The sequence below is a fragment of the Quercus robur genome, chromosome 1 (genome assembly GCF_932294415.1).
Source record: "Quercus robur chromosome 1, dhQueRobu3.1, whole genome shotgun sequence".
NCBI lineage: Eukaryota > Viridiplantae > Streptophyta > Magnoliopsida > Fagales > Fagaceae > Quercus > Quercus robur.
The window spans coordinates 19,809,838-19,837,006 of NC_065534.1; the positions used below are offsets into that span (position 1 = coordinate 19,809,838).

General features: G+C 35.9%; 1 protein-coding gene across 1 annotated transcript; it reads left to right on the forward strand.

Annotated features, from left to right (window-relative positions):
• Positions 1 to 1,845: 1,845 nt before the first annotated feature.
• LOC126724528 (ubiquitin C-terminal hydrolase 12-like) lies at positions 1,846 to 26,010 on the forward strand. Its single transcript, XM_050429032.1, has 32 exons — positions 1,846 to 2,059; positions 2,447 to 2,516; positions 3,073 to 3,223; positions 3,318 to 3,475; positions 5,144 to 5,409; positions 5,501 to 5,719; positions 5,807 to 5,915; positions 6,000 to 6,115; positions 10,921 to 11,019; positions 11,173 to 11,282; positions 12,401 to 12,475; positions 15,866 to 15,944; positions 16,028 to 16,174; positions 16,718 to 16,798; positions 16,909 to 17,028; positions 19,413 to 19,535; positions 20,039 to 20,116; positions 20,209 to 20,297; positions 20,382 to 20,490; positions 22,004 to 22,072; positions 22,162 to 22,272; positions 22,958 to 23,013; positions 23,164 to 23,341; positions 23,420 to 23,521; positions 23,602 to 23,673; positions 23,934 to 23,999; positions 24,337 to 24,402; positions 24,585 to 24,671; positions 24,790 to 24,906; positions 25,108 to 25,182; positions 25,266 to 25,352; positions 25,588 to 26,010. Exons 1-32 carry the CDS (start codon positions 2,030 to 2,032, stop codon positions 25,627 to 25,629), a joined length of 3,357 nt encoding a protein of 1,118 aa, XP_050284989.1. The 5' UTR covers positions 1,846 to 2,029; the 3' UTR covers positions 25,630 to 26,010.
• Positions 26,011 to 27,169: the final 1,159 nt, after the last annotated feature.

Sequence of the window (27,169 nt, forward strand, 5' to 3'; positions counted from 1 at the left end):
CCCCGGCATTAAGGAAATGTTGAGCTGGGCAAGCCATGGTTTGGGCCTAACATTACCAAAGCCCTCCTCCCCAACAACAAGGCTTGGCAGTAGGATTTTGAGGGGCTATTGTGGGGCCCGAAATCTGAGGTCCCACCCCACTTTGTATTCAGGGCCCAAAGCCCAAGCCGAGAAGCCTTACTGCTGAGGACGTATGATGAAAGCCCCTCAAAGGCCCAAGGATGTGGCCGAGGACGATCTCACGCTCTACACCTCACAAACGCTTGAAGAAAATGACAAACTCAGTACAAGAGCAGTACAAGGGAGAAAGCTGCCAACACCGTAATGTGGAGCCCTGCGTCTGACAAGCCCATATCCCAGACCATGCTATTTAACTTTTCCCATTCACCCCCAACTACTCTGACGTATGAATTGATAGGACGAGTCAATACCCCAGAAAGGCAAAACTGACACGTAGACGAAAAACGGGAAGTAAACACTGGTATAAAAAGGGAGGAGAGCCAGGGGAGAAGTGGGGGGAAAAAAGATCCCACAAAAAGAAGAATGAGAAGAATGTAATGCTCCTCGGACTAAGTCCGATGACTCAAACCCTCCGAGCTACACCGATGTGAAGCCTAGCTATTCTGGCCAAGCGTACCTTTATATGAGCTTCCATGAAAATCACGACTAAACCGCTGTCCAACGACCAAGGTCCAGCGTTTCTAGCCCACTCTCTATGAATTATATTGTTCGGGCCTTTTACATACGAGCTCAATGTCATTCTTGGGCCGTTAAATAATCGTGTCCCTACAGAAGTGAATGAAATCATTTTATAACAATATTACTATTAGACCTCTATTTTAAAATAAATGGTTGAATATATAAATGTATTTTAGGATTTTTAGTAAAAAATTCATTAAATCAAATTTCATACCCTTCGATTCCTCCTAATTTCTTAGGGAATGAAAATTTGAGGTTTTAAGGGAACAAAAAGGAATGAGTGTTATTTCCTACTCATTTCATTCCCTCACACTTAAACTTCCAAACAAGAGAATAGATTTTCCATTCCCTCCACTTGAATTCCCAAAATAAGGGAAGGAAATAATATTATAAAATTATTATTTTCATTCATTTATATTCACTCCTCCCAAACGAGAGTTAAGGCTAAAAACTAAAGTGTATTTTACTCTAACGCCGTGTTCGTTTCAATGAGAAACTTCAGTAAAGATAATTTTTCGTATTTTCCAATGTTTGGTAGTATAAAAAAATATAAGTTAAAGGAAAACTATTTTTGGTCAATCAAAAAAGTATGACTTATTTTTAGAGATTATTTTTAATTAAACTTTTTTGAAAAACAAGCTAAATAAAGAAAGTTAGAAGATTGTTTTTCAATTCATTTAAGGCTGTTATCAAATATAAAAAAAAAAGATAATTTTATAAAAAATACTTTTAAAAAAAAATTTATTTTCTAGAAAAAATTTTCGTCCAAACAAACATATCGTAAAACCGGTTTCTATGTTTTTTTTTTTTTTTTTTTTGGAGAAAAAAACCGGTTTCTATGTGATTACTGATTAGGTTTAACTTTTTTGACTAAAAAAGATGAGACGAGGAGAGTCCTAAAAACTCTTTAGTAATTCCCCCAAAGTGCGCGTCCCGACGAGTTGATTTTTATTTCGTAGAGAGAGAGAGAGTAATCACAAAGCGTGACTCTACAACCCGTTGCCCTCTACGGTAATACGCTGTACAATTACCGTACGGAACCAATAGCATCGTCATCTCCAATTTCTTGTCTACCCAGTCTACCCGTATCCCAAGCTCCCAAATTACCGAAAATACCCCTACACAAATAAAAGACCAAGACCTTTCCTTCTTTCTTGGCTCCCTCTCATCGACCAGCTTCATCTGGTGTGATCTCTCTCTCTTCGCTTCGCACTCTTTCCCTCTTCTCTTCTCTTCCCCCTTTTCCCTTACTCTCTCTCTCTCTCTCTCGGGAAGGAATTCCGCTTTCCTTCGAAAGCCACAGCAGAAACCTCAATTCCCTTCTTCAATCATGACTGTCATGACTCCTGCTCCTATTGATGTATGTCCTTCTATTTCTCTCTCTCTATTTGTGTATATATATATATGTGTGTGTTTTAATTAATTTTAGTTTAAATTGCTCTTACTTCAATGCCCTTAATCGTACGGTTCAATCTCACTGATCGTCTTAAATTTTTTTTTTTTTTTTTCTCAATTCGAACACAGTTCGATATTTTGATTGAGCTTTTTTTTTTTTGGTTTTGTTTGGGGTTGGGGTAATCTAGGGCTTTTTCGTTTCACTTCAGTTCAATTATGCTTATATGTCGCATTGATGCCTGGATTTTGGCCATTTTAGGGGTTTTTGGGTTAATTAATTAAGGGTTTAGTTTTTTTTTTTGGTGGATCTTAATACACTGATTTTTTTTTTTTGGGTGTGCTCTGTTTACAGCAACAGGAGGATGAGGAGATGCTCGTGCCGCACTCCGATTTAGCTGAGAACAATCACCAACCAATGGATGGTGTGATTCTAGTCTTTCTTTTGATCTGTATATTTTCGGGTTTGATTCTTCAGTGCTGGTTGAACTGATTGAATTCGTTAAATGATAAGAAAATGTTGGAAAGTTAGCGAGAAGTAGTTGTTTAGGATTCTAGAGTGCATTTTTGGAGTATCCTTATTGCTTTTGTGAGCAAATGTGAGCAATTTTTTGTTTTTTTTTTCCCCCAATATCCCATGCAAGGGAAGTGTTTTTTGGATTTTTCTTGGACAGTTTGGTCAATGAGCTAGAGCTCATCTGGCACCTTCTCCTCCTCTTATAAGTGCTAGGTGGAGGCTGAAATTGTGGGTTCGAGACCCTTTGGGTGTGTGTGTGTGTGTAACTTACCACATAAAATAGCTTACTCTGTCAAGGTGAATATGACTTATTTACCTTTTTTTTTGGGGCAGCCAAATGGAGTACTGGTTTTAGTTTACATTGTGGTCACGGTACATTATAGGTTTCGATTACTGCTGGTGTGCTAAGATATAAGCTATTTATCTATTTTATGTGTTTATGTTCTTTTTTTTCTAATCGCTAGTTGTAGCACAAACTGAAACTGCTAGTACTGTGGAGAACCAGCCAGTTGAGGATCCTCCATCATCGAGGTTCACATGGAGGATTGACAACTTTTCTAGGCTGAATGCGAAGAAGGTCTATTCAGAAGTATTTGTTGTTGGTGGTTTTAAATGGTATTGTTGGTTTCTTTTCATTGTTGAAATGTGTTGAACCTTCATTAGGTGTGTATTTCCATCACTCATCTTTTTGTTTGCTTTGCTTGGGCAGGCGTGTGCTTATTTTCCCAAAGGGAAACAATGTGGACCACTTGTCTATGTATTTGGATGTTGCCGATTCACAAAGTTTGCCTTATGGATGGAGTAGATATGCACAGTTTAGCTTGGCCGTGGTTAATCAAATTCATCATAAGTACTCAGTCAGAAAAGGTACCCCCTTGTTTATATTATTCCTTGGGATTTTTTTCTTTTTTCTTTTTTCTTTAAGAGGGAAGGGGTGGGGGGGGGGGGGTGGGGAGGAGGCATAGGTAGCAGTTTTGATCATTTTATGGTTTTGGCAATGAGTTGTAATGATTCCAAGAGTTCTCCCATGTTTGAAGGATTGAGTAAGATGCAAGAATTAGTTTGTTGGCAGTTGGGGCTAGCCTTGTTAGACTAATGTACCCTTGGCAATGTTAATCATAATTTGGGGAGTAGGGTCTGGTGTTGGCATGATTACTGGTGTGGGGATTAGCCATTGAAAGTAACTTTCCCGATTTTATTTGAGATTGCTATTTCTAGGGATGTGTCTGTGTAGATGTGTTGGTGAATCAAACTGTGGAGGAAGGGTGGAGTTGGGATATACCATTTCATCATCGTTTTAATGATTGGGAGATGGAGTTGGTGGGGGGGGGGTCTTTTTCCACACTTTGGAGCCGCATAAACCTTCAAATGAGGATGGGATAGGATGAGGTGGGGGTTAAGGTCGAAGGGGGATTTTGACATATAGTCCTTTTATGGTGCTCTAAGGGATCTAGCTCTACTAGTTTTCCTTGGAAAAGTATTTGGGGTGTGAAGGCTCCACGGCGAGTGTCTTTTTTATGTTTGGATGACTATGTGGGGGAAGATTCTCACAGGCGATTATTTGAGGCGAAGGGGCTTTACAATTGTGGATTGGTGCTGCCTCTGCCGTTGTAGTGAGGAGAGTGTTGATCACCTCCTGTTGCATTGTGGGGAGGTTTCTCTTTTATGGAGTTTTGCTTTTAGATCGTTTGGTGTGAGTTGGGTTTTACCCAAGAGGGTTAGTGACTTATTGGCATGATGGAGAAACTAGTTGGGAAAAAATTCTTCCAATATTTGGAATTTGGTACTACATTGTGTGATGTGGATTATTTGGAGGGAGCATAATAGTTGTATATTTGAAGATTTGGTGCTTACCAGTGATCAACTTCTAGCTTTATTTGCAGGAACCCTGCTTGATTGGTGATTTACTTCTAGGGATTCAATTCCACCGTTTTTAGATTCCCTTTCTTCTTGTACATAATTTTTTTATTTTCTTTTCTGTTGCTTGTTCTTATTTTTTCAGGCTACTTCATATCTTTAATGAAGTAGTCTTCCCTAAATATATTATTTCGTACTCATCAAAAAAAAGAAAAAAAAGGGCAAGGAGCTTAAGGAGTGAGAGCCAATTTAAATGCGAAATAAGTAATGCTACAATTTTCTTTAGTAATCCATAATTGTTTTTGTTTACATTTACATATTAAAAAAAATGTTTTTTTTTACATTAAATGAAAATAGCATGTTTGAACTTGCCTAACCTGCCAGCACATGCCCGTTTCTGTTTGTTTATTACAGCAATTGAGCATGTGTCTAGATACTTCTAAGCACGTCCTTAGCCGAATTATTAAACATATTTATGTTTCGACTCTTGCTTGTTCACTGCAACTTGGTGATTTAGACCATGTGATTTGAAAACTCTAAGGTGATTATGGGTTTAGACTGACGTTCAAATTTGATCTGGTCAATAGTGATTTCTTGTTCCATAACTGGATGTTGTCTTTGTTGTTTGGGTGTACCCATAATTATTGTTGTGACTCCCATCATATTCTCATTATGCAGACACACAGCATCAGTTCAATGCGCGAGAAAGTGATTGGGGCTTCACGTCCTTTATGCCTCTTGGCGAACTATACGATCCTAGTAGAGGTTATCTTGTCAATGATTCTGTCATAATTGAAGCTGAGGTTCTAGTTCGTAGGGTTGTGGATTATTGGACTTACGACTCAAAAAAGGAGACTGGTTATGTTGGACTTAAGAACCAAGGAGCAACATGTTACATGAACTCACTTCTCCAAACTCTATTCCATATTCCTTATTTTAGGAAGGTTAGTACTGATGCTTAATTTTTCCTGTAGCACTCGAAAATGTCCCCTTTGTGGTTACTTTAGAAGTTAACGTCCTGGTTTTATATTGCAGGCTGTGTACCATATGCCTACAACTGAAAATGATTTGCCATCAGCTAGCATTCCTTTGGCTCTGCAGAGCCTATTTTACAAGCTCCAGTACAGTGACAACAGTGTTGCAACAAAAGAGCTGACCAAGTCTTTTGGATGGGACACATATGATTCTTTTATGCAGCATGATGTGCAAGAACTTAATAGGGTTCTTTCTGAAAAACTTGAAGACAAAATGAAGGTAAAAATTTGACGGGATTTCTCTTCATGAGTTTTTTTCAGATGTGAGACTTATTAAAAATCTAGGTTTTTGTTGATTTGTCAATAGGGAACTGTTGTAGAGGGAACAATACAGAAGTTATTTGAAGGGCATCATATGAACTACATTGAATGCATTAATGTGGATTACAAATCAACAAGAAAGGAATCATTTTATGGTAATGTTTTCTTCAAATTTGAATGAGGATTTTGTTGCTTCTCCTGTGCTGTATGGCATGAACTTCTTTATATGCGTATGGCAGATCTTCAGCTTGATGTCAAAGGTTGTCGGGATGTTTATGCCTCATTTGATAAATATGTGGAAGTCGAACGTCTTGAGGGTGATAATAAATATCACGCTGAACACTATGGATTGCAGGTTAGTTGCTACTTGCCAGTATGCATCTTTATACTGTAAATATCTTATTTAACCCTTAGTAGAATTCATGCCAAGATAGTAAATCTAATTAAAATTGTAGAGTTTGTTGAATGTCTTCAATGGTAATAGTGGGACATTTATTTGTCTGTTTATAATCTTTTAAAATTGTTGAAAGTGTTCAGTGTTTAGTCATGTTTAAAATTCTTCATTTATTTATTTTGTATGTTTGCTAGCTTGGAATTATTTTATTGTGATCCTAAAAGTGCTATGGGAATGTATATATATATATATATATATATATATATATATTTTTGGTGTCATATGAGAAACCAGAAACACTTACATTATTTGCAATCTAGTATTTTTCTTGGTTGAAATTAGTTTTACATCTGCGGTGTATCCACAGGTTTGTATTAACCATTAATATCTACTCATTTGCTAAAGTATGTAACATCGGCTTCCAAAATCTTAAAACCTTTCCTCTTCTGTTACGTATATGGAGGGATTTCATATTTTCATGCATATATGGCGGGATTTGATATGTGCACACATACTGGCAACTACATTTTATGTAATTGCTTCTAGGAACAGAAGGCATGATCCCACCATATATGCGGCTTACTCTTTGTGCAATTGACATACTGCCGTATGTATAGTTCCATGTTCCATATTTGTGCTGCATGGCCACATGAGTTTTCTCGTTGAGGTCAATGATTGAGAGTGTGTTGACTCTCTGTGATTGTGTGCATAGTAACAGATGCAAGACTGCAAAAAATAAGAGCTACTGTCTACTGGCAGATTTAATCGAATTGCAGGTGCATCTGGCATTGTTGTTATAAAACCCTGGAGGAATGATTCTCACTATGATAATCCTCGAAAGAGAAATATATGTATTGTAGAGTGGTGTTGCATGTGCAAGAACAGTGGGGAGTCTACAGACTATTTGCTCCTTCACTGTGATTATGCGTATAATCCATGGTTGTTGATGTTTTGTTTGTTCGGACTACATTGGATTATGGCTAAGAGGTAGTGGATTTGCTGGCTTGTTGGAAAGGGGGCTCGGGCCTGGTTTTGCTGACTTATGGGGGCAATTTTATTATGCATCATTTGACTATTTGGAGAGACTATTTGGGATTGAGTGTTCTCCTTCAGAGTTAAAACTGTTTTTGTTACGCTCCATGTATGATTGGATGATTGCTTTGAGTGGTCACTCATTTTCTACTTTGGAGGAATTTCTAGATATATGTAACTTTAGATGACATTTGTAGTATCCCTATTACACCTCTTGTGTGCATGGAGAGTATTACACTGCTTGTGTTCACAGAGAGTATGCTATTTTAAAATTTTCAATAAAAATCTTCAATACCTATCTGAAAAGAAATTTGTTAATCATGGTTTTGAATTTTGGCGGGGTTTTGGTTTGCTTATAGAAACTTATAATGGTATCTTGAAATATTGGCCGCAAATATTAAGAGTTAGATATTAGGTTGGAGGAATTGGTTCGGGAAGCATTCTTCATGTATTTGGAATTTAGTGCCCTTATGTTTGATTTGAATTATTTGGAGGGTGTAACAGACATACGTTTGAGGATTTGGAGAGTTTAGAGGACCAGCTTTTGGCCTTATTTGTCAGAAATTTGTTTGATTGGTATCGTACATGGGGATTCACATCTAGTGACTCCATTCCCATGTCTATAGTCCCTTTCTTATTGTACTTAATTTTGTTTTCTTTTGGCTACTTTGTGCTTATTGCAGAAAGTATTCTTTTTTTTTTTTTATTATAATAAAATTATTCTTACTTTATATATATATATATGTATGTATGTATGTATAAAAAAAAGGGAAAGTACGTGAGGTTATAGGGTTTGATAGGTAAGTGGAAGGGCATGACTTGGGGTTGTAAGGAAGAAGGAAAAGAGAGAAATTTATGATGTTCAGGGGTTATTCACTGTATGTACAGCAGCACAAAAAAAAAAAGAAAAAAGAAGAGAAGGAAAGAGAGAAGCCTTTATTATTCTAGTACATTGAGCATAAATAAATATAAGAACTCATTTTTGCGTTGTGGAGTTTTGTATTTCGTTCCTTTGGGTTTCATTGGGTGCTACTGGAAATGTTCACTGACCTCTTGTTTGGTTGGTGAACTTGGTTCGCTAAGCATTCTTCAGATATTTGGAATTTGGTCCTCTTATGTTTGTTGTGGACTCTATGGCGGGAACTTAATCTTCAATACATTTGATAGAGCTGTTTGTTAGATTGTTAGGGTGTGGAATCCCTAGGGCTACAATTTTTTGAGTTGTTTTCATGTTGTTCAATTGGTGTTGAGCATGGGGTTTTACTAATAGTAATTCCATTCCTGAGTTTTCAGTATCGTTATCCTTCGGTACATAATCTTCTATAATTCTTTAGACCTAACATGTACATGAAGTAATCTTGTTCCATAAAAAGCGCATTTACTTATCATACATACATATATATATATATATATATATATAGTCTATTTAGAGTAGTAAACTGAATAACTAATAAGGTAATAACTAATTAAATACTAACTTGAATTCAAAGAGCATAAAACATAATATACTTAGGATCTTTTAGAAATTTCTAGACTAAACTAAACTACCACAATACCCTTAATTTGTAGGGGTTGCATAAATTACAGTGTTGCTCCTAAAGACAAAATTGACCATAACTTGTTAAATAAAATCTGTTTTAACTCTAGGACGCATATAACTAGACTTTGGAACTACATGACTTTTAATTCAATTGGACTTCACATGTGGGCACCATAAAATAAGTCTTGGATAGGCGAATTTGTGAACCAGTAACAAATTAATTTTCCGTGGTTGCATCATAGGTGATTATATAAATCTATACGAAAAATCTAGGAGAAAGAACATTTATCGTTTTTAAAATATAGTGGTTGAGATATTGGTTTATTACATGTGAAAGAAAGATATTGGTTTTATCAGTCCGAATCTCAAAACATGTTGGAAATAATCTTATGCTTCGTGGTCACCCTTTGGTGAATCGTTGTTGCTTGTGTTGTTGCAATGCGGAATTTGTGGATCACCTATTACTTTTTTGCCCGATAACTCATTCTTTGTGGATGTCTATGCTTCGGTTGTTTGGGATTGATTGGGTCATGCCAGGTTCAGATTAGGGGCTACATCTATTTTTTTGTTCCTTTTTCCTTTGTTCACTACCGTGAACTCTTTGTATTTCTCTTGCTATTCTCTTATTTATAATATTCTCTTCTTACTTATCAAAAAAAAAAAAAAATTTTATCATGAAAAATCTCGGTCTCGCTAGGTTATTCCGAAATGACCTATGTTTTTGGTTTTTAAACTTGGATTGGAAGTTTGGAGTGAAATAGGAATTTTGGGGTGAAATGAAATTATCATGCTTGAGAGCGGGGTGGGGGTAACATCTTCCCTTGGTAGTACATCTGGCGGGCGAAGGTTTCTTATTAGCTAATGGGTTGGCAACTTTCGTGAGGTTCCTTTATTGTTGCTATTATAAAGAACACAAATTCATGAATGACTAAGCTTGTAACCATTAATAATATAAAAAAAATATAATAATCATGGTATATTTATGTTTTTTTTTTTTTGATAAGTAATGAGCTTCATTGAAAAAAGAAATAATACAAAGAGAAGGCACACAGACGGAGTGCTAGTGGTGGGACAGTGGACCATCTTCTAATTCATTTCTTCATGGCTAGGGAGCTTTGATCATCGTTGTTTGGGATTGGGTGGTTTATGCTATGACAGTTGAGAAGATATTGCCATGTTGAAAAGGGCTCTTTAGGAGCATTAGAGTAATGTGAGGTTGTGGATTCAACTGGCACCTCCTCTCTTTATAATTTTTTGGGTGGAGTGAGATATCTTGGGTTCAAGACCCATTGGGTGCGTGTTCAACTTATTGTTTTATTTATGTCGTGTATTTGGAGATTAATAAATGATTGGACATTCAACAGTATTAGGGTTATTATGTTGGCATCATTGGCTAGGGAATCATACTTCAGATACTTGGAATTTGATTCCAAGTTGTTTAATGTGGATTGTGTGAATGGAATGAAATTGTCGTTCTTTTGGGGACACTGAGAAGACGTTGGTAGAGTTAAAATATCTATGCCAGCGTAGTCTTTTTGATTGGTCTCAGTGCTCGGGATTTACGGATTTTTCCTCTCTTTTAGAGTTTGTCTTCTCTTAGAATAGCCTCTTGATTTCTTTTTCTTTGTTGTCTGTTTATGTTTTCCTGTGTTCAACATCATGAACACCTTTGTCTTTTTCCTTTTTTTTTTTCATCAATAATATTACTCTTATTACCTATCAAAAAAAGAAAAGAAATTGAAGCTTCTACTTATGGGGTTGCTTTATGAGTGAAATCAGTGAATGGTGGCGTCTGAACTTTTCTCTTTCTCCTTTTTTAGACTTCTTTGATTTTCTAATTTATTTATTTATTTAGCTTTGTTCTGCCATTTCCTACTCTTGGTGGTTTTCTTCTATACTGCCTGTGTACTCAGATTTTGCTCCTCTTTGTGCTTCTGTAATATATCCACTACTTAGTCAAAAAGAAGAAAAAAAAGAACTGTTGGCTAGATGTGCAGCATAGTTGATTGTTTTGTGGTTTCAATGTATTATTCCATCTGCAGTGTAAAAATTTTGGCTATGGATTTAACTTCTATTTTCTAATTATTTGCTCCAGTTGTTTAGAATGTGTTCAAATGTAATCACATAAGAAATTTCTATTTTATGGGTTGATTTCTTAGATACTGTTATTCATAATATTGCATGATTCTTTCAGGATGCTAAGAAGGGGGTGTTGTTCATTGACTTCCCCCCGGTACTTCAACTTCAGTTAAAACGATTTGAATATGATTTTATGCGGGACACGATGGTGAAGGTCAGTAGTCAAATAATGTTTTTTCTTTGTGTACATTCACATATTATACATTAGAAATCATATATTATACATTTTTGCTCTAAACTCTGCTGTTTTGTGTTATAATTATTCAGTTTGACAGAAATGATTAGAATTCTTTTCCTTTTTGTGTAGATAAATGATCGTTATGAGTTCCCATTGGAACTTGACCTTGATCGGGAGAATGGCAAATATTTATCACCCGATGCTGATAGAAGTGTTCGTAATCTTTACACGCTTCACAGGTAATAATTTAAATTTGTTTTGCCATTTGCGATTTATCACTATCTGTTTAGTCTACGCATATAGCCAAGCTTTGTGGTGATATTTATTACACATGGTATTTAGAGCCGCAATGTTATTTGTAGACAAGACATGTGGATCTTTGTATTGTGTTAGATTAAAACATACTTTCCATACTTCATGGGGGAAGTGTTGCATCTTTAGATGCTCTGCTCTGCTCTCATTTACGTGGTGGAATACTTTTCAGATGCGTAATAATTGCAGTGGACCAAGCCAAAGTACTATAAAATTACTGTGATCCATGAACGATCATGATATAGTCAGGCAGCAGTGTACACAGAGTATACATATATGCATGCATGTATGCATGCATATATATATATATATATATATATAACTTATCAAAGAATGGGGGATTTTTTTTTTATTTTTCTGATCTGGTTGGGTCTGCAGAACTTTGCTTGTGTTGCTTACTCCCATAATAGGATTAAAAAAAAAAAAAATTCATATTAACGTGAGGTTTTTATGTGCTCTACCATATTTGTACACTTGTATGCTTAGGTAGATTGGTTTGAGAGTACTACTTATTTTCTACATTTTGTTCCCTTTTTAAAGTCTGAAACATATGGGAACTCTCATTGTTATTGTAGGACAGAGTGAAGGGAAAAATTGTAAGAATGGATATACTGTTTAATTCCACCATAAATTTTGATAAATTACCCATTGTTCTTAAGAGCCTTGTAGCTCAACTAGCACCTCTTGGTGTTTGTTTTCAATGGAGATATCTAGAGTTCGAATCCTCCAACCCAATTGTAACTATCAAATTTAAAAAAAAAAAATTGGAGCCGAACATGTGGAATTTTTAACTGTTTAAGTTGGAGGTAGAGTGGAGATAAGGTTCAAACTCATAATCACTTGCTTTGATATCATGATAGAGTACCGATTGTTTCCAAAGCTTAAACTGATAGGAAATGGTAACTTAATCACTTAACAAATATTATAACAAATCTTATTCATTGGCCCCATTTCTAAACTTGTTTGTGCTTTTCTTACTCGTACCATTAATTGTATTTTCTGTTCATGGTACCATTAGTATTTATTTATTTTGCTTTGTTTGCAGTGTTTTGGTACACAGTGGCGGGGTGCACGGAGGACATTATTATGCATTTATCAGGCCGACTCTTTCTGATCAGTGGTATGCATTTTTTTTAATAGATTTGTGGTGTCCATTCGTCACACATGCCACACCACTTTTTTGTGCTGTAAGCCTCAATGAAAACATGATGCAAGATTTGCTACATAAACACAAATTTCATTACCAAGTTGTCAGTTGGAAGCAGCAAAGTATGAAGTTGTAAATATATAAATACACAACAGACACATGATCATTCATAAATTGATAGATACATGCGCATATTTAGCCCATAATACATTCTGTAGACATTTACTAAAAAAATAAGTCACATCCTGGTAATGGCGTTGTATGTCTCAATAATTTAGTTTTTCAATCAATCCCTGAACCTTTTCCATTCCATCCTGTCTGTGGGCTTCAGTTGGGAGTACTGTTTTGTATTTGTGGCTGTTTACTTAACATGATTGTGGAGTAGTACTTTTTTGTTGTTGGGGGAAAGAAAAGCCTTGAGAAGTGGTCTGCCTCCTTGGCTGCACACTAGTCTCCAATGCATCTGTTTGCCTGAGTTCTTGCTATTATGTTGTCTGTAGAATCAATCTATTGAAGCTAAGAGATAAACTGTACGGTATATTTTGAGGTAAAGCCACGTTGTCTAATCTGTTTGGCAATGTCTACTGTTTTATTCCATTGCCTGGTTTTTGGTTTTAATCAATGCCATACCAAGTGGACTTTTGGTAAGTTCTAGGGGTTTATGTCAGGGAGATCCTCTTTATCCGCTCCTCAGTGTTAAAGTAATGGAAGCTCTTGGCAGATTGAAAGCTAAGGCATTGGAATTGAGGCATCTTTCGGGATTTTCTGTAAACAATTTGAATTGTGAGTTGTTGGGGATTTCCCACATACTTTTTGCAGATGATACAATTATTTCTTTGGGGCAGAATCTGATCACCTGCAGTATTTGAGGTGTCTTTTGTGATGTTTTGAAGCCATTTCAGGTTACCCAAATCTGAAATGGGACAGTTGGGGAAGTGAGGGATGTGGAGGAGTTGAAACTTTTCTTGGCTCTAAGGTGTCATCCCTCCAAGTAACATATTTGGGACTACCCCTACATGCATAATTCTAGTCAATAAATATTTGGAGTGGAGAGCAATGAGTCAGCTCAACTGGCACTTCCTTCTCCCATACTAACTGGCTGGAGAGTGAGTTCGTGAGCTGAAGACCCATTGAGTGTGTGTGTTACCTACCAGTATTGGAAAGGATTAAAAAAAATTGGCTAGTTGCAAGAATTTTTTTTTGTCAAAGGGAGGACAACTAACTCTTACAAAGAAGAGCACTTTGTCTAGTTTTCCTGTGTACTATTTGTTGCATTTTTCATTGCCAGCTGGTTTGGCAAATAGATTGGAAAAGATCCAACTTTATTTTATTTTATTTTTATGGGAGAGGAGCAAAAGTTCTATTCTGTGAATTGGAATGTAATCGGTAATCTTATTTCCTCGGTGTGGGGGTAAGAAAGAAGATGTTTTTTAATTAAGCACTTCTTGTGACTTGGCTGTGGAGATATTTGGAGGAAAGGGATAGTCTTTGGAGGAAGATAGTTGACTACAATTATGGAGAGTCTTTATGCTGGTGCTACTTTGCATTTAGCAGTTTTTTGAATATGCATCTTTCTTACCTATCAAAAAAAAAAAAAAAAAAAAGAGTCTTGGGGCAGGTGGTGATATGATAATTTCTAGAAATAGAGTCAGTTTGTGGAAGCATATATGAATAGGGTAAGTTTTTGAGATTTGTTCAGTTCATGGTAGGGGATGGGTCTAGAACTTTTGCATGATAATTGGTGCGGGGACAGGTTGCTTAAGGATGCTTATCCTGAATTTTACAACATTGCAAGGGATAGGGATGCATTGGTGGCGGATTACTTCGAACAGATGAATGGTGGTATTCATTAGAATCTGATTTTATTATGTTCTTTACATGATTGTGAATTAGAGTCCTTGACTTCATTTTTGGAGATCCTATATGCTGTTCACATTAATGTCATGGAAGAGGATAGAATCATTTGGCTTCCTTTAACAAGAAGGTTTTTCCAAGTTAAATCATATTACAAAGTTTTTAAGAAGGCAGTCAATCCTTCACTTGGTGAAGCATGTGGAAAGTTAATGTGCCATCCATTTAGATTATACTTTTTTTGCTCAACTACTCTTGGCAAAATCAGTGTTGTATGTGTTCGATAAATGGGCAATTGGTTGAGCTTTGAAATATGATATTCCATTCGGTTGATATCAGATGGTGATGCCACAGATGATGGTTGATTTCTTAAGAGTGTTGGAAATCATGAAGGAATTACGACTCAGTAGGCCATTCCCCTATGTTTGATGTGGTGTATTTGGAGAGAAAGGAAAGAGTGAACATTTGAGGGACAGGAGACGCACTAGATATTTTGAAGAATTCCTTCTTAAGGACTCTTCACAAATGGACCAAGGTCATGAATCTGGCTTCCCTAATAAAATTTTTGGATTTTTAGATATGCTGAAGTTTTGTGCTTAACTTTTTTATACTTATTTTGGGTTCTCCCTTGTATGCAGCCTGTGTATGAGTGCTATTCCATATAAATTTTTCATTTTGTAATTCTTTAGGAGACTACCATTTTAGATTTCTCTTATCACTAAATTTTGTTAGTACTTATAAAAATGGTCTTTTCTCCTTCTTTTGCTGGTTTTGATGATCATGTTTGATTGTAATTCTTGTGTATACCTTTAACTCAACAGTTCCACCTATTTTTTTCAACAATATAATTCAACTTAAACCAATTCGTGAAACTTCTTATCTAGATGGGAATCAAGAAAATTTGAATTTATTACTTTACCAAAAAAGCCACGTGGTTCGCCTGTCCTGTGATAGGAAGCTTTATGATTCATTCTGGTTGTATGCCCTTCCTTTTCTTTTCCTCCCCTGTATATTTGGGTGGTTGCAATATACTTGAGTTTTTTTGAGAATGAGAATTTTTTTTTTTTTTTTTTGGGGTTTTTTTCTCCTCTTCATATTATACATCAATAGGAAATAATCTGTTTACGATTTTATTTATTTATTTATCTATGAGTCCTGTTATATCAGTTGAGATTACAAGTATTGAGAGTGCTCATTATTTTTAAATTTCTATTTAGTGCTTGGTGCCACTTTCATGATCGCTTCTATTCTGTAGTTTCTTTGCTGTGTTACATGAATCTCAGTGAATTTATGATATAAGCTTGATGGTGAAAGGGTCTACCAATAGTTTTGTGTCTCACTGTTCCAGTTTGAGGGTATGAGTATTGTGAGTTTATAATTTGATAGAGTTTTGATTGAACTTCATGCATCACATATAATCTTGGAGGGGGAGTGCTTGATATTGCTGGTGCTTGGTTGTGGTCAATTGTTTATTCATTCTATGGTTTATCATTAAGATATACTCATTTTCAGGTACAAATTTGATGATGAAAGGGTAACAAAAGAAGATGTGAAGAGAGCATTGGAGGAGCAGTATGGTGGTGAAGAAGAGGTATTGTTTTTGTCAGCACAATGTCTAATATTTGATTTTATAATAGTTACTCTGTTTATGATTTACCTGCCAAATTTTGACAGTTACCACAGACAAATCCTGGATTCAATAACACTCCTTTTAAATTTACCAAATATTCAAATGCATACATGCTGGTGTATATACGTGACAGTGACAAGGACAAGATAATCTGTAATGTGGATGAGAAGGACATTGCAGAACATCTTCGGGTAAGTTTCTGTTGTTGCAGTTCATTACGTTTGACAGTGAATTAAGCCTAGTTGTGAATGGTCTTTGGGCCAAAAATGGCATCTCTTTCCCTTGCACAAGGGGTGGGGTGAGCTCTTGGGTTCAGTCATGTAAGGTTGCATGAGTTATATTTGCCTATAAAAGGAAAACGAGCTGTGCCAACTCATGGTGGGATGCTTAAGCTTGGCTTGCAACGCTGACTGAATTAAGATGGGATCTTTACTCTCATGAAGGGTCTCAGACAAGCTTGTGACAGATTCTAGTTAAAGAGGCTTAATGACTGTAGTCTGATGAGACCAATGATTTAGTGGTATTCTGCTCGAGCTTGTCATGTGAAATCAATGAAATCTGAAGTCAGATGGTAGTCTGCTTCTTTTTCCTGTGAAAAATTTGAAATGATCCTCTTAATGGGCTTTTAAGTGAACCTTGGTTACCATTAGAGTCCTATAAATCTTTCAAGTCTTCTTGTCCCAAACTGCTTTGTTTCGAAATCAGGCCTCATCACTTTCATTGGCTTGTTCCAGGAGAGGTTGAAGAAAGAACAAGAAGAAAAAGAGCATAAAAAGAAAGAAAAGGCTGAGGCACACCTTTATACTATTATAAAGGTTGGTGCTTTTATTTTTTGACTTGTTTTTAAGAAGAGTGCAAGCATTATTTTTTCCACATGGATAGTGGAGCATTATCAGCTTATGACTTACTTATAAGGTTTATGTAGGTTGCACGGGATGAAGATCTGGTAGAGCAGATTGGTAGGGATATATATTTTGATCTCGTGGATCATGACAAAGTCCGGAGCTTTCGTATTCAAAAGCAGATGCCGTTTAACCTTTTCAAGGTACAATGTGGAATCTGCTTGGTTTTTTCAATGAGCTTTTTTCCCTGCTTTTTGTGGCAAGTATTATGTTTGTCCCGTTTATATGAATTTCTTTAGTGGCTTCTCAGTTTGTTCTGAGTAGTATTGATTTTCTTTTTCCCTAACAAGTGAATCTGGGTGGTAATGATGTTTTTTCCTCCATTTTTGTTAGTAACATTTTGAATTTCATGTGCTTAATATATACTGTAAACTGAGGTTGTCTTTTGGAGTTATTGGTGGAATGAAGGACCTTGTTTTTATTCATTTTCTTTGGGGAGGGAGAGGGGGATGGGGATGGGGATTGATTACAAACGTGACACATTTCTGCAAGTCTCATTTGGTCACACTTATTCTTTTCTTTCATTCTGTCCAACTTGGGAGGAAGTAGATGGTGTGCCCCTAGGGAAACGGGATTCTTCATCTCCGTTCCTCATCATTTTTCAAATCAAAGCAATGAAAGAATATCTTCTTTTCCTCCTTCCCTCTGTCAATTCAACCAACAGCTAAACTGTCATTACCTAAGAAATAGGTAGATGAAATCCAGGATAATTTTCTTGTGAGGATATATATATTTTAATCAATCTGTTCATATATTGGGCAGATTGAATATTTTCAAGTTCTTTCCCCTTGAAAGCTGAAGAACATAAACTTGCACAGGTGTGCATGTTTTGCATGCATGTGTTTGTGTGTTCAAAAAGCCAGGTAGTTTGGTGCTCATTTGTGGATTGTAAATTCCCTGGACTTGTTTCCAAGTCTCCTGTACTTGAACTCTGTTTTCATGGTTTACTCCCTTATTTTGCTTACATACTCTCCACTTACTGTTTCCCATCAACCCTTATATTCTCTCCTAAGCATAATTAAGTACACCTGAAGCACACAGAGTGTGCTTTCTGCATACCAGTAAGCATTAAAAAGTGCACGTTTTGATATTTTAGTAAAACTATGTAATTCAATTACAAATAATGGTTGGATCTAAACCCAGTTATAATTTACTGTTGATTTTTTAGACCAACTCTATTCTTGTGATCTAGTGCACTACACATGAGTATGTTTTTCTTGATATATTTAAATTTGCAGGATAAATTTTGGAAAAAAAAAAACCTATTTGATAAGTTTCTTCTACCAAAACTTATATGAGAAAGAAAAAAAAAAAAGATTTCGAAGAATAAGATACTAAAGTTCAAGGGACCACATCATCGTTTTTTGGGCAATTTTTTTGCATTTTAGCTTTCTTGGACACCTATTTTTTTTGGGACAAAACAAGCCAAAAACGACAGGATACTCAAAACAAAATGTATATGAGAACAAAAGGAAAATGTCATTTGTACAAAAATGACCCGCCATTTAAACTGTTCTGTTTTTGTCTACTATCTATTTTATCTAAAAACTAACCAATGATTTATTTTTGCTATTAAGTACTGTACTGTAGGGTGTATGCCTTTCTAGTAGATTGGAAGAACAAATCTGACTTGACATCTATTTAAAAAGTATACAACTTACTTAAATCAAGCACGATTGCCCTTCCAATATGTTTGGATGCGGGGAAAGATGACGGAAATGAAGATAGAGGAGAGAAAAAGGAGGGAAGAGTGTTTTTCCTTTGTTTGGTTGGGTGTAGAGGGAGGGGAGGGAAGGGAGATGGAGGGGTTCTCTCTCCCTCTGGGCCCACTATTTATTTTTTAGAATATTTTTAATTTCTGACTTTTGGATTGTAACATCTTGGAGAGAAGGGAAAAAATCCAGGAGCTTGTGTATACCCCTGTAGACTTGGCTTATTCTCCTATTTCTAATAAAATAATTCTCCTATTTTTAATAAAATCTATATCACTCATAGAAGTTTATATTTCTTTTTTTGTACCCTGTTTTGGTTATAGAGTGGGGTCCTGGATGAAAAGTTTGGATATGGTTGTAATTTTTAGCATTTTTGCTTAAAGTGGCCACCCTCAAGAATGGAATCTGCATTATATTTTACCCTTAATTTGATGGGCCAGTCATTCAAAAAATAATTATATTTTACACTTAATTTTCAAGCGGTACTGTGTATGAGTATGTCAGTGATTCAAAGTGGCAAGCATTGAGAGAGTGATCTTTATAATGTTGATGAGCTTTAAGGTTATCAGGAGAGAGTCATCCCTACTCATGTGGAGAGTGGTAGTAAAATAACACACTTGAATAGAGAGAATAAATTGGTGTGACTGCCAAATGAAAATATTGTGACTGTCATTGCAAGTGCCTGCTGATTGTTTTTTTGTGGCTTTCTAATGATGATGTATTTGTTCTATATATCATGACTATGTATTTTCATTTCCAGTTTTTTTGCAATTCTTTTGCAGTTTTTTGTTGACTTACAAATTTGGTGCATGCAGGAGGACGTTGCTAAGGATTTTGGAATACCAGTTCAATTTCAGCGTTTTTGGTTGTGGGCAAAGCGTCAAAACCATACATATCGCCCGAACCGGCCATTAACGCCTATAGAGGAAACTCAATCTGTAAATATCTTTTGCTTTCTGATGTTTCTCTATGTGCTCAGATTTGTTTGGCATTTTTGTGTGACAGGCTGTGATATGACATTTCTCTTTATTTAATTGACCATATTTTGTTATCTTAGATCTAGCATTTGATTTATTTGTATTTTTATGATCCTTTGTGTTCATTATCGTTAGCACAAGGTTTTGTTATAATATTGCATTCTTACTGATTAAAAAAAGAAAAGAAAAGAAGATCATATCTTGTTCTACACACTCGTCTTGTCTTCACACATTTTTTTTCTCTGATGCTTTTACATTTTCTTGACAATGAAAAAGGACCTGTATCTTTTAGTTTTAGCTATACCTTTGTCTTCATGTTGTTTTCTGTGCAAAACTTATGGATTTTAGTTGGTGACTAACATCCTCAAGTTCCTTTTCTTTGGAAATATGTATGGTTGTTTGTTTAAGTTGGCTGATGTGAAGATATTAATTGCTAAATCTCGTATTTCTTCACTGTATCATAGGTTGGACACCTGCGGGAGGTGTCAAATAAGGTTCACAATGCAGAACTTAAGTTGTTCTTGGAAGTAGAGCATGGCCTGGTAATGTTGTCTTCCAGTGTAGGCTTCATAGTTGTTCCAATGTAACATTCTGTACAAGAGAGTTCACTCATTGTCTGCGTCATTTTGTTTAGGATTTACGCCCTATTGCTCCACCTGATAAGACAAAGGATGATATTTTGCTTTTCTTCAAGCTATATGATCCTGAGAAAGAAGAACTCCGGTAAATAATAGTTTCTTTAATTCTGCATTTTTTACAGTGTGTTTGCCTCAACTTGGCTTAGGTTTTTTTCCCCCATGATTTCAGTTATGTTGGGAGGCTTTTTGTGAAGAGTACTGGTAAGCCATTAGAAATCTTAACAAAATTAAATGAAATGGCTGGCTATACTCCCGACGAAGAGATTGAGCTTTATGAGGTATGTTTTCCATATTTTTTTTAAAATTAGTAATTGGGTGATTTCATTGGTTTGTTCTGAATCTGCACTCTATTCTAGTATGCGAGAAGAATAAAACCAGAGGTTTAGTACCTATCTAAAAAAAACTTGAGGTTACCATGTTATGGGTTTGGGCATGCTGATCAGGTCAGACTTAGTAACCTAGAAATTGGATTATTGCGATTAAGAGCAGTTGAGCATCCAATTCACAGATATGAAATCTTGAAGTTTAAATTGTTGATGCTCTCATAGAAAAGAAAAAGAATCTATTGTCTTTTATTCTTTTTTTCTTTTTTTTGATACATTAGACAAATGCTTTTCCAAGGAAAAGAGGTGAAGAAAATGCTCTCAAATCGCTATAGAAAGAACGGATATTAAAGTCTCCATTCATCTTCAACTTACACTGAACACAATCCACATTCTCATTAAGAGGAATGTGAGATTCAATCAGATGAATGAAAGCCGCCACCAACTCCATCTCCCAATCATTAAAACATCGTTGGAACCTCACATCCCAACACTGCCCTCTCCCTACACTCTGCCCACCAACAAATCCTCCACAGATGCCTCCCTATTTCTAGCAATCTCCTATAACATTGGGAACACCACTTTTAGAGGTTCTTCTCCACACCAATGATCATGCCAAAAGGCCCAAAACTGAACTTTATTCCCCCAATCCACCTCAAACCGAATATTCTCACTAAAACCCCTTCCTCCTACTCCTCCATAGACCACAACCATGCGAACCCCTTCCCAAATTCCCATGCTACTACCTGTCTCCATAACCTTGTCTCCTCCACCCCAAACCTTCACAACCATTTCCCAATAAAGCTTTGTTTAATGAAGTGAGTTTCCTGATCCCTAACCCACCACAAGCAATTGGAGAACACACCTTATCCCACCCTACAAGATGAAACTGCTTATTCCCCATACCATCCCACAGGAAATCTTTCTGCAACTTTTCAATTTTATTCGCCATACTAGTGGGGATAGTAAACAAGGATAAGTAATAAGTGGGCAAGCTCGAAAGTGTACTTCTAAGAAGAGTTAATCGACCCCCCTTAGAAAGATACAACTTCTTCCAGCCAGCCAAATGACGTTAAAACTTCAAAATGGGATTCCAAATAGATGTCGACTTGGAAGAAGCACCCAAAGGCTTACCAAGATAAGACATTGGCAGTCCCCCTACCTTGCAGCCCAAAATAGCAGCTAAATATCTACATTATCAACCTCCTCTACATTATCTACATTAGGTAAAGGACTAGTTGTTAACATGTGCTTGTGCCTATTATGCACATGCTCACATTAGTCAATATGCAACATAGGCAAAGCTGTACTATCAGGTATTCAGGTCTGCTTTCATTTGATTGACAATCAATCTGCCTTGTCATCAGTTCTGTGTTGGTTGTGTCAAGATCTGATTTTAGTTGGGACCTTGATTTATCTTGTGTCTTATATTCTGTGGATGTTATCTTACTCATTCTTTGATTTTCAGGAAATTAAGTTTGATCCTAATGTCATGTGTGAATCCGTTGACAAGAAGTGCACGTTTCGAGCCAGCCAGGTATTGCCATAAATCTTATATATATATATGGTCAATTTAATAGTGTTTTTTTGTTTGTATTTTGACTGATTTGTGGTGTTTGTATGCAGCTTGAAGATGGAGACATCATTTGCTTTCAAAAATCTTCTCCAGTTGAAGGTGGTGAGCAGTTACGCTACCCAGATGTTCCCTCATTTATGGATTATGTTCACAATCGCCAAGTATGCTCCCCTCCAACTTTTTATAAATGTTTTGTTTGATAATTAAAATGTGTAGTAGTTTAATGCAGGAGCTGTCTGGTCTCTATATTATTACCTTTTTGTTTGTGTCATCGAAGTCTTGATAATTATAGTAACAAAAAGAATCTGGATAGCTTTATAAAAAAAAAATTATAGTACTGAGAAAAAAAGGAGCCGGGGGGGGGGGGGGGGGGGGGTGGTGTTATAATTGTTTCATTTGTTAGGAAATACGTGATGAATTGCATGCCTTGGACATTTGCCCAAGGTTTGAAGCCAGTCCTTTCACTTTTTGTGGAGTGACTGACATCAACTTGGTGCATGTTCTTTGAGCCTCACCTCTTTGTGGAAGCCCCAGATGCTCAAGTCCTTTTCTATAAACACTGTAGCATCCACTGCTGTCTAATCTCGTAGTCTTACATGTTTGACTGCATGACTCAGCATTTTAAACTATCTTCTATTGATAATTCGTGTCTGGAGGTTTATGATTGAGGCACTGCTGATATTCAATGCTTCCTATCAAGAATGATAATTTACAAAAACATTATTTTTGCAATTTACTTATTATAGTTAATATAATTTTTAATTATACCCCTCCTTGCTTCACTCTTATCAACATGGTAAAGCAGCATCTGACATTGCTAATCATGCATTGTTTGATATATTTTAGGTTGTTCATTTTCGAGCTCTGGATAAACCCAAGGAGGATGATTTCTGTCTAGAGCTGTAAGTGAGTTAATTGGTTTAAGTAGAAATCTTTTTATTTGTATTATCTTACTTTGAGTTTTTTTTTGCACTAACTAGTGTATTTATGAGCTAAAAGCTTGTTATTGATTGCAATGTTATCTTCTACATTTGTTCAATACAAATTTGAAGGTCAAAACTTCATACTTATGACGACGTTGTAGAAAGAGTAGCGCAGCAACTTGGTTTGGATGATCCATCCAAAATCAGGCTTACCCCTCATAACTGTTACTCTCAACAACCCAAACCTCACCCTATCAAGTACCGGGGGGTAGAGCATTTGTCTGATATGCTAGTCCACTACAATCAGGTAATAGTTGCTTGGCCCTAAGTAGTGCATACTGCTACAATGGAAAAGAGCTAACCCTCTTTTTGCGTCTTGTGACAGACTTCGGATACATTGTACTATGAAGTATTGGACATCCCTCTACCAGAATTACAAGGTTTGAAAACTCTGAAAGTAGCATTTCATCATGCTACTAAAGAAGAAGTGAGTATACCGATCAAATTCTTACAAACTGAAAATTTATAGTTTATTCATGCTAAAACATTTGGTCCACTTCTGTCCAGGTTGTGGTTCATACTATAAGACTGCCAAAACAGAGCACAGTTGGAGATGTAATTAATGATCTTAAAACAAAGGTAAATTTGGACCTGTTCATTTTTACTAACGCTTTCAATTTTTTTTTCTTCTTTTTTTTTGTTGATGATAATTTGATAGTTGGGGGAGGGGAATTTGAACCCTGGGCTTCTCAATTGGAAACACTAAGAAGTGCCACTTGAGCTATAAGGCTCTTGGCGAACACTTGCATTAGTTATTATTGGCTCCTCAGTGGCTTTCTGCATGAAGTGTTCATTTTTCTTCTTTTTTTTGGTACTTAGTTTGATGCATTCTGAAACAGGTCGAGTTGTCTCATCCTAATGCAGAACTTCGGCTGCTTGAAGTTTTCTATCACAAGATCTACAAGGTTTGAGCCTCGTGTTTGCTTGCTGTTCTGCTCTTACTATTATTCTTATGAACTATGAATTTTCATATAAAGAGAGAATTTTATGAATATTTACCTGGGATGTTTTTGGAACTGCGTTTTCACCCAAAGTATAATGGTTTTGTCAGATCTAATAAGCTTTGTCCATTAAGTGAGCTGGTTGGGAAAAAGTATTTATTTAATTTGAGGCCTCCATTGATAACTATTTCCTGTAGCCGTTGCCACTTTTTTGAGCTATCAGATAACTTGTACATGTAACCACATTTATTGGTTCTCATCGATTTATAAACCCTTTGATCCTGCCATCACATATATGCAGGTTTTTCCTCCTAGCGAAAAGATTGAGAACATAAATGATCAATACTGGACATTACGGGCAGAAGAGGTTGCTCTCTCTCTCTCTCTCTCTCTCTCTCTCCATTAAATATACTTGCATCAGATGGTTGAAATGACACAACAAGAGAGTAATGATTGGGATGTAATATTATTTCTACATTCTGACTTGTTGACTGTTTGTTTATATGTGTGTTCATAATGATGGATTCCCCTTGTTTTCAAATGTTTTAGATTCCAGAAGAAGAGAAAAATCTTGGTCCTCATGATCGCCTAATACATGTGTACCATTTCACAAAAGATACAGCTCAGAACCAAATGGTAAAGAGTTCTGCAAATAATTTATTTGGGGTCATAATTCCATATTTTAATTTTTTTTAATGTATTTTATGATCAAAACTATTTGCTGAGGATGTTACATTTTTTCTGTTCTATACAGCAAATTCAGAACTTTGGGGAACCGTTTTTCTTGGTCATACATGAGGGTGAGACTTTGGCTGAAATTAAAGAGCGAATACAGAAGAAATTACAGATTCCAGATGAGGAGTTTGCCAAGGTATATCTTACTTCCTACATTTATGCCATGTTTTACTCATATTTGTGCAATTGCGCTCAGTAACTTGGTTAGGTAGATATGTTAATAATCAGTCATGTATCAAAATTGTACTTATTTTTTCTACTAAATATGTTGCATTAAATCAATATTTTTGTAATCATTTAATCAATCCTAACATCCCTCTGTTTTTCATTTGGCCAGTGGAAGTTTGCATTTCTTTCTCTAGGTCGTCCAGAGTACCTTCAGGACTCTGACATTGTGTCCAATCGTTTTCAGGTTTGTTTATAGAAATATCTTACTGTTTTCTATCAGATAGTTTTCACATTTGTTTAATTGTTTTCTTGTTGACATGCCCATAGAGAAGAGATGTTTATGGTGCTTGGGAGCAGTATCTTGGATTGGAGCACTCTGACAATGCTCCTAAAAGAGCTTATACGTCTAGTCAGGTAAACTGTGCTCTTCCCAAGAAAATATAGTAAATATAAGTTTTAGATTTTAATGACATGTCTAGACTGAGAAATTGGGAGACATGCTGAATGTGTCTCCAAGATATGTTTCGATTTTTGTGCGCTGTTTACATGATGTATTGTTTTCTGAATCTGCTAGTTGAGTATTTGAGTAAACACTGTATATGCCGGAATCTGTTGATTCTAATTTGTCATTTTCATTACATTTTTGCAGAACCGTCACACATTTGAGAAGCCTGTAAAAATTTACAACTAGGAAATAGTATGTGAAAGTTCCTTCTTGCATTGGGATGACAACCCTCTACACATTCAGGCTGAAAAAATGGAAAAGCAGTGAAGGCAGCTCTGTTTAGGCATCAAGTGAAGTTAGCATCGAGGGTGGTGTCTGTGGGGTTTTGTTGTTGATTTTAATGTAATTCTTTTTCCTAGTTTGATGGGGAGGACTTTTTCCCAGAGTCATTATGTATCTTCTACTCTCAACCACAGCCCCTTTGAGCTTCTAGTACTTCCGATTTTTGGTGGAGGTTCTTCTTTGGGTGACAGGTCAGTGGCCTTCATCATGAATTCTATGTAACTGAACGGTACATATACAAGATTTTTGAACTAGTGAATGTATACAGGGTATAGTTGGGTGACACTCATTTGTTCTTTCTTGCTTCATGATTTTGTTCGTTCGGTTTAGATGTGTGTAGCAAATTTGGGGGTCTATGATGGTTAACCAGTCGCAGTTTCTGAGTTTAGGTCTGAGCTGGTGCACTTTGAATTGTTATCAGAAGGGATCCATAATATTTAAAGAAGCAAATATGAAATTTTTTTCTTCTTTCTCTCTCTTGGAAGTATGGAGTTATACCAGTGCTTTTCCTGCACTTTTGTTTAATAGATAAAATAAAATATTATTTTTACCACTCCTGGCTTCCCATTCGTTTTGCATTTTAAATCAGCCAGGTTATGCGATTATTATATGGTATAATCAACGTTTTGTGATGGTTCCAGTGCTTCATGCGTTTTGCAACCCAGCCGAGATGGGGGATTGGATGTTGAATAGGGATTCTTCCTGGCAAAGAATAGCATATTTGCACTGAGATCGAAAAGGAAATTATTTTTTAGTTGAGATGTTTACCTAGGGACATCACCACTTCTAGAGTCACTAATGTTGGGGCGCAATCGGGTCAATTCGGACTGATTTAGGCTCGTAGGTTGTAATTCAAATTTTAGCTTATTAATATTTAAAGAAAAATATTATATTCACAATATTTTTATAGCAAATTATAAGTGGTAAGTTGTTATTAGTGGACAAAAAAATAATTTTATTGGTAGGTTTAAATTGAAACCAATAACAATTTACCACTTCTGATTTGTCATGAAAATTTTTTGGATGTAATACATTTCAAATTTAAAATCTTGAGACTAGTTAATTCTCAAGACTTGTAGTTAAAAAAAAAAAAAAAAAAAAAATCAGTCATGATTTTATCTTTTAGTGAATTGGGCTTAACACTCCAATTTTGTAAAGTCAGGTGTTTTAGGCGGAGGTGATATATATAGAAAAAAACTTAAATAGTCTTGGATACCTAAGAATTGCCCATATATATATATATATATATATATATATATATATCTCATTCTGGAGCAATCTAGAGGGTAAGACCTCTTACACACACTATATAAACATTTTGTTTTTAATTAAATACGTGACTTGTTAAAATCAGATGAGTGTGTGTAAAGCGTGTGGTTTTACGAAATTTATTGTAAAAGAAGTTGTATTCATATCATTTTCTTAGCAACAAATTATTTTCATA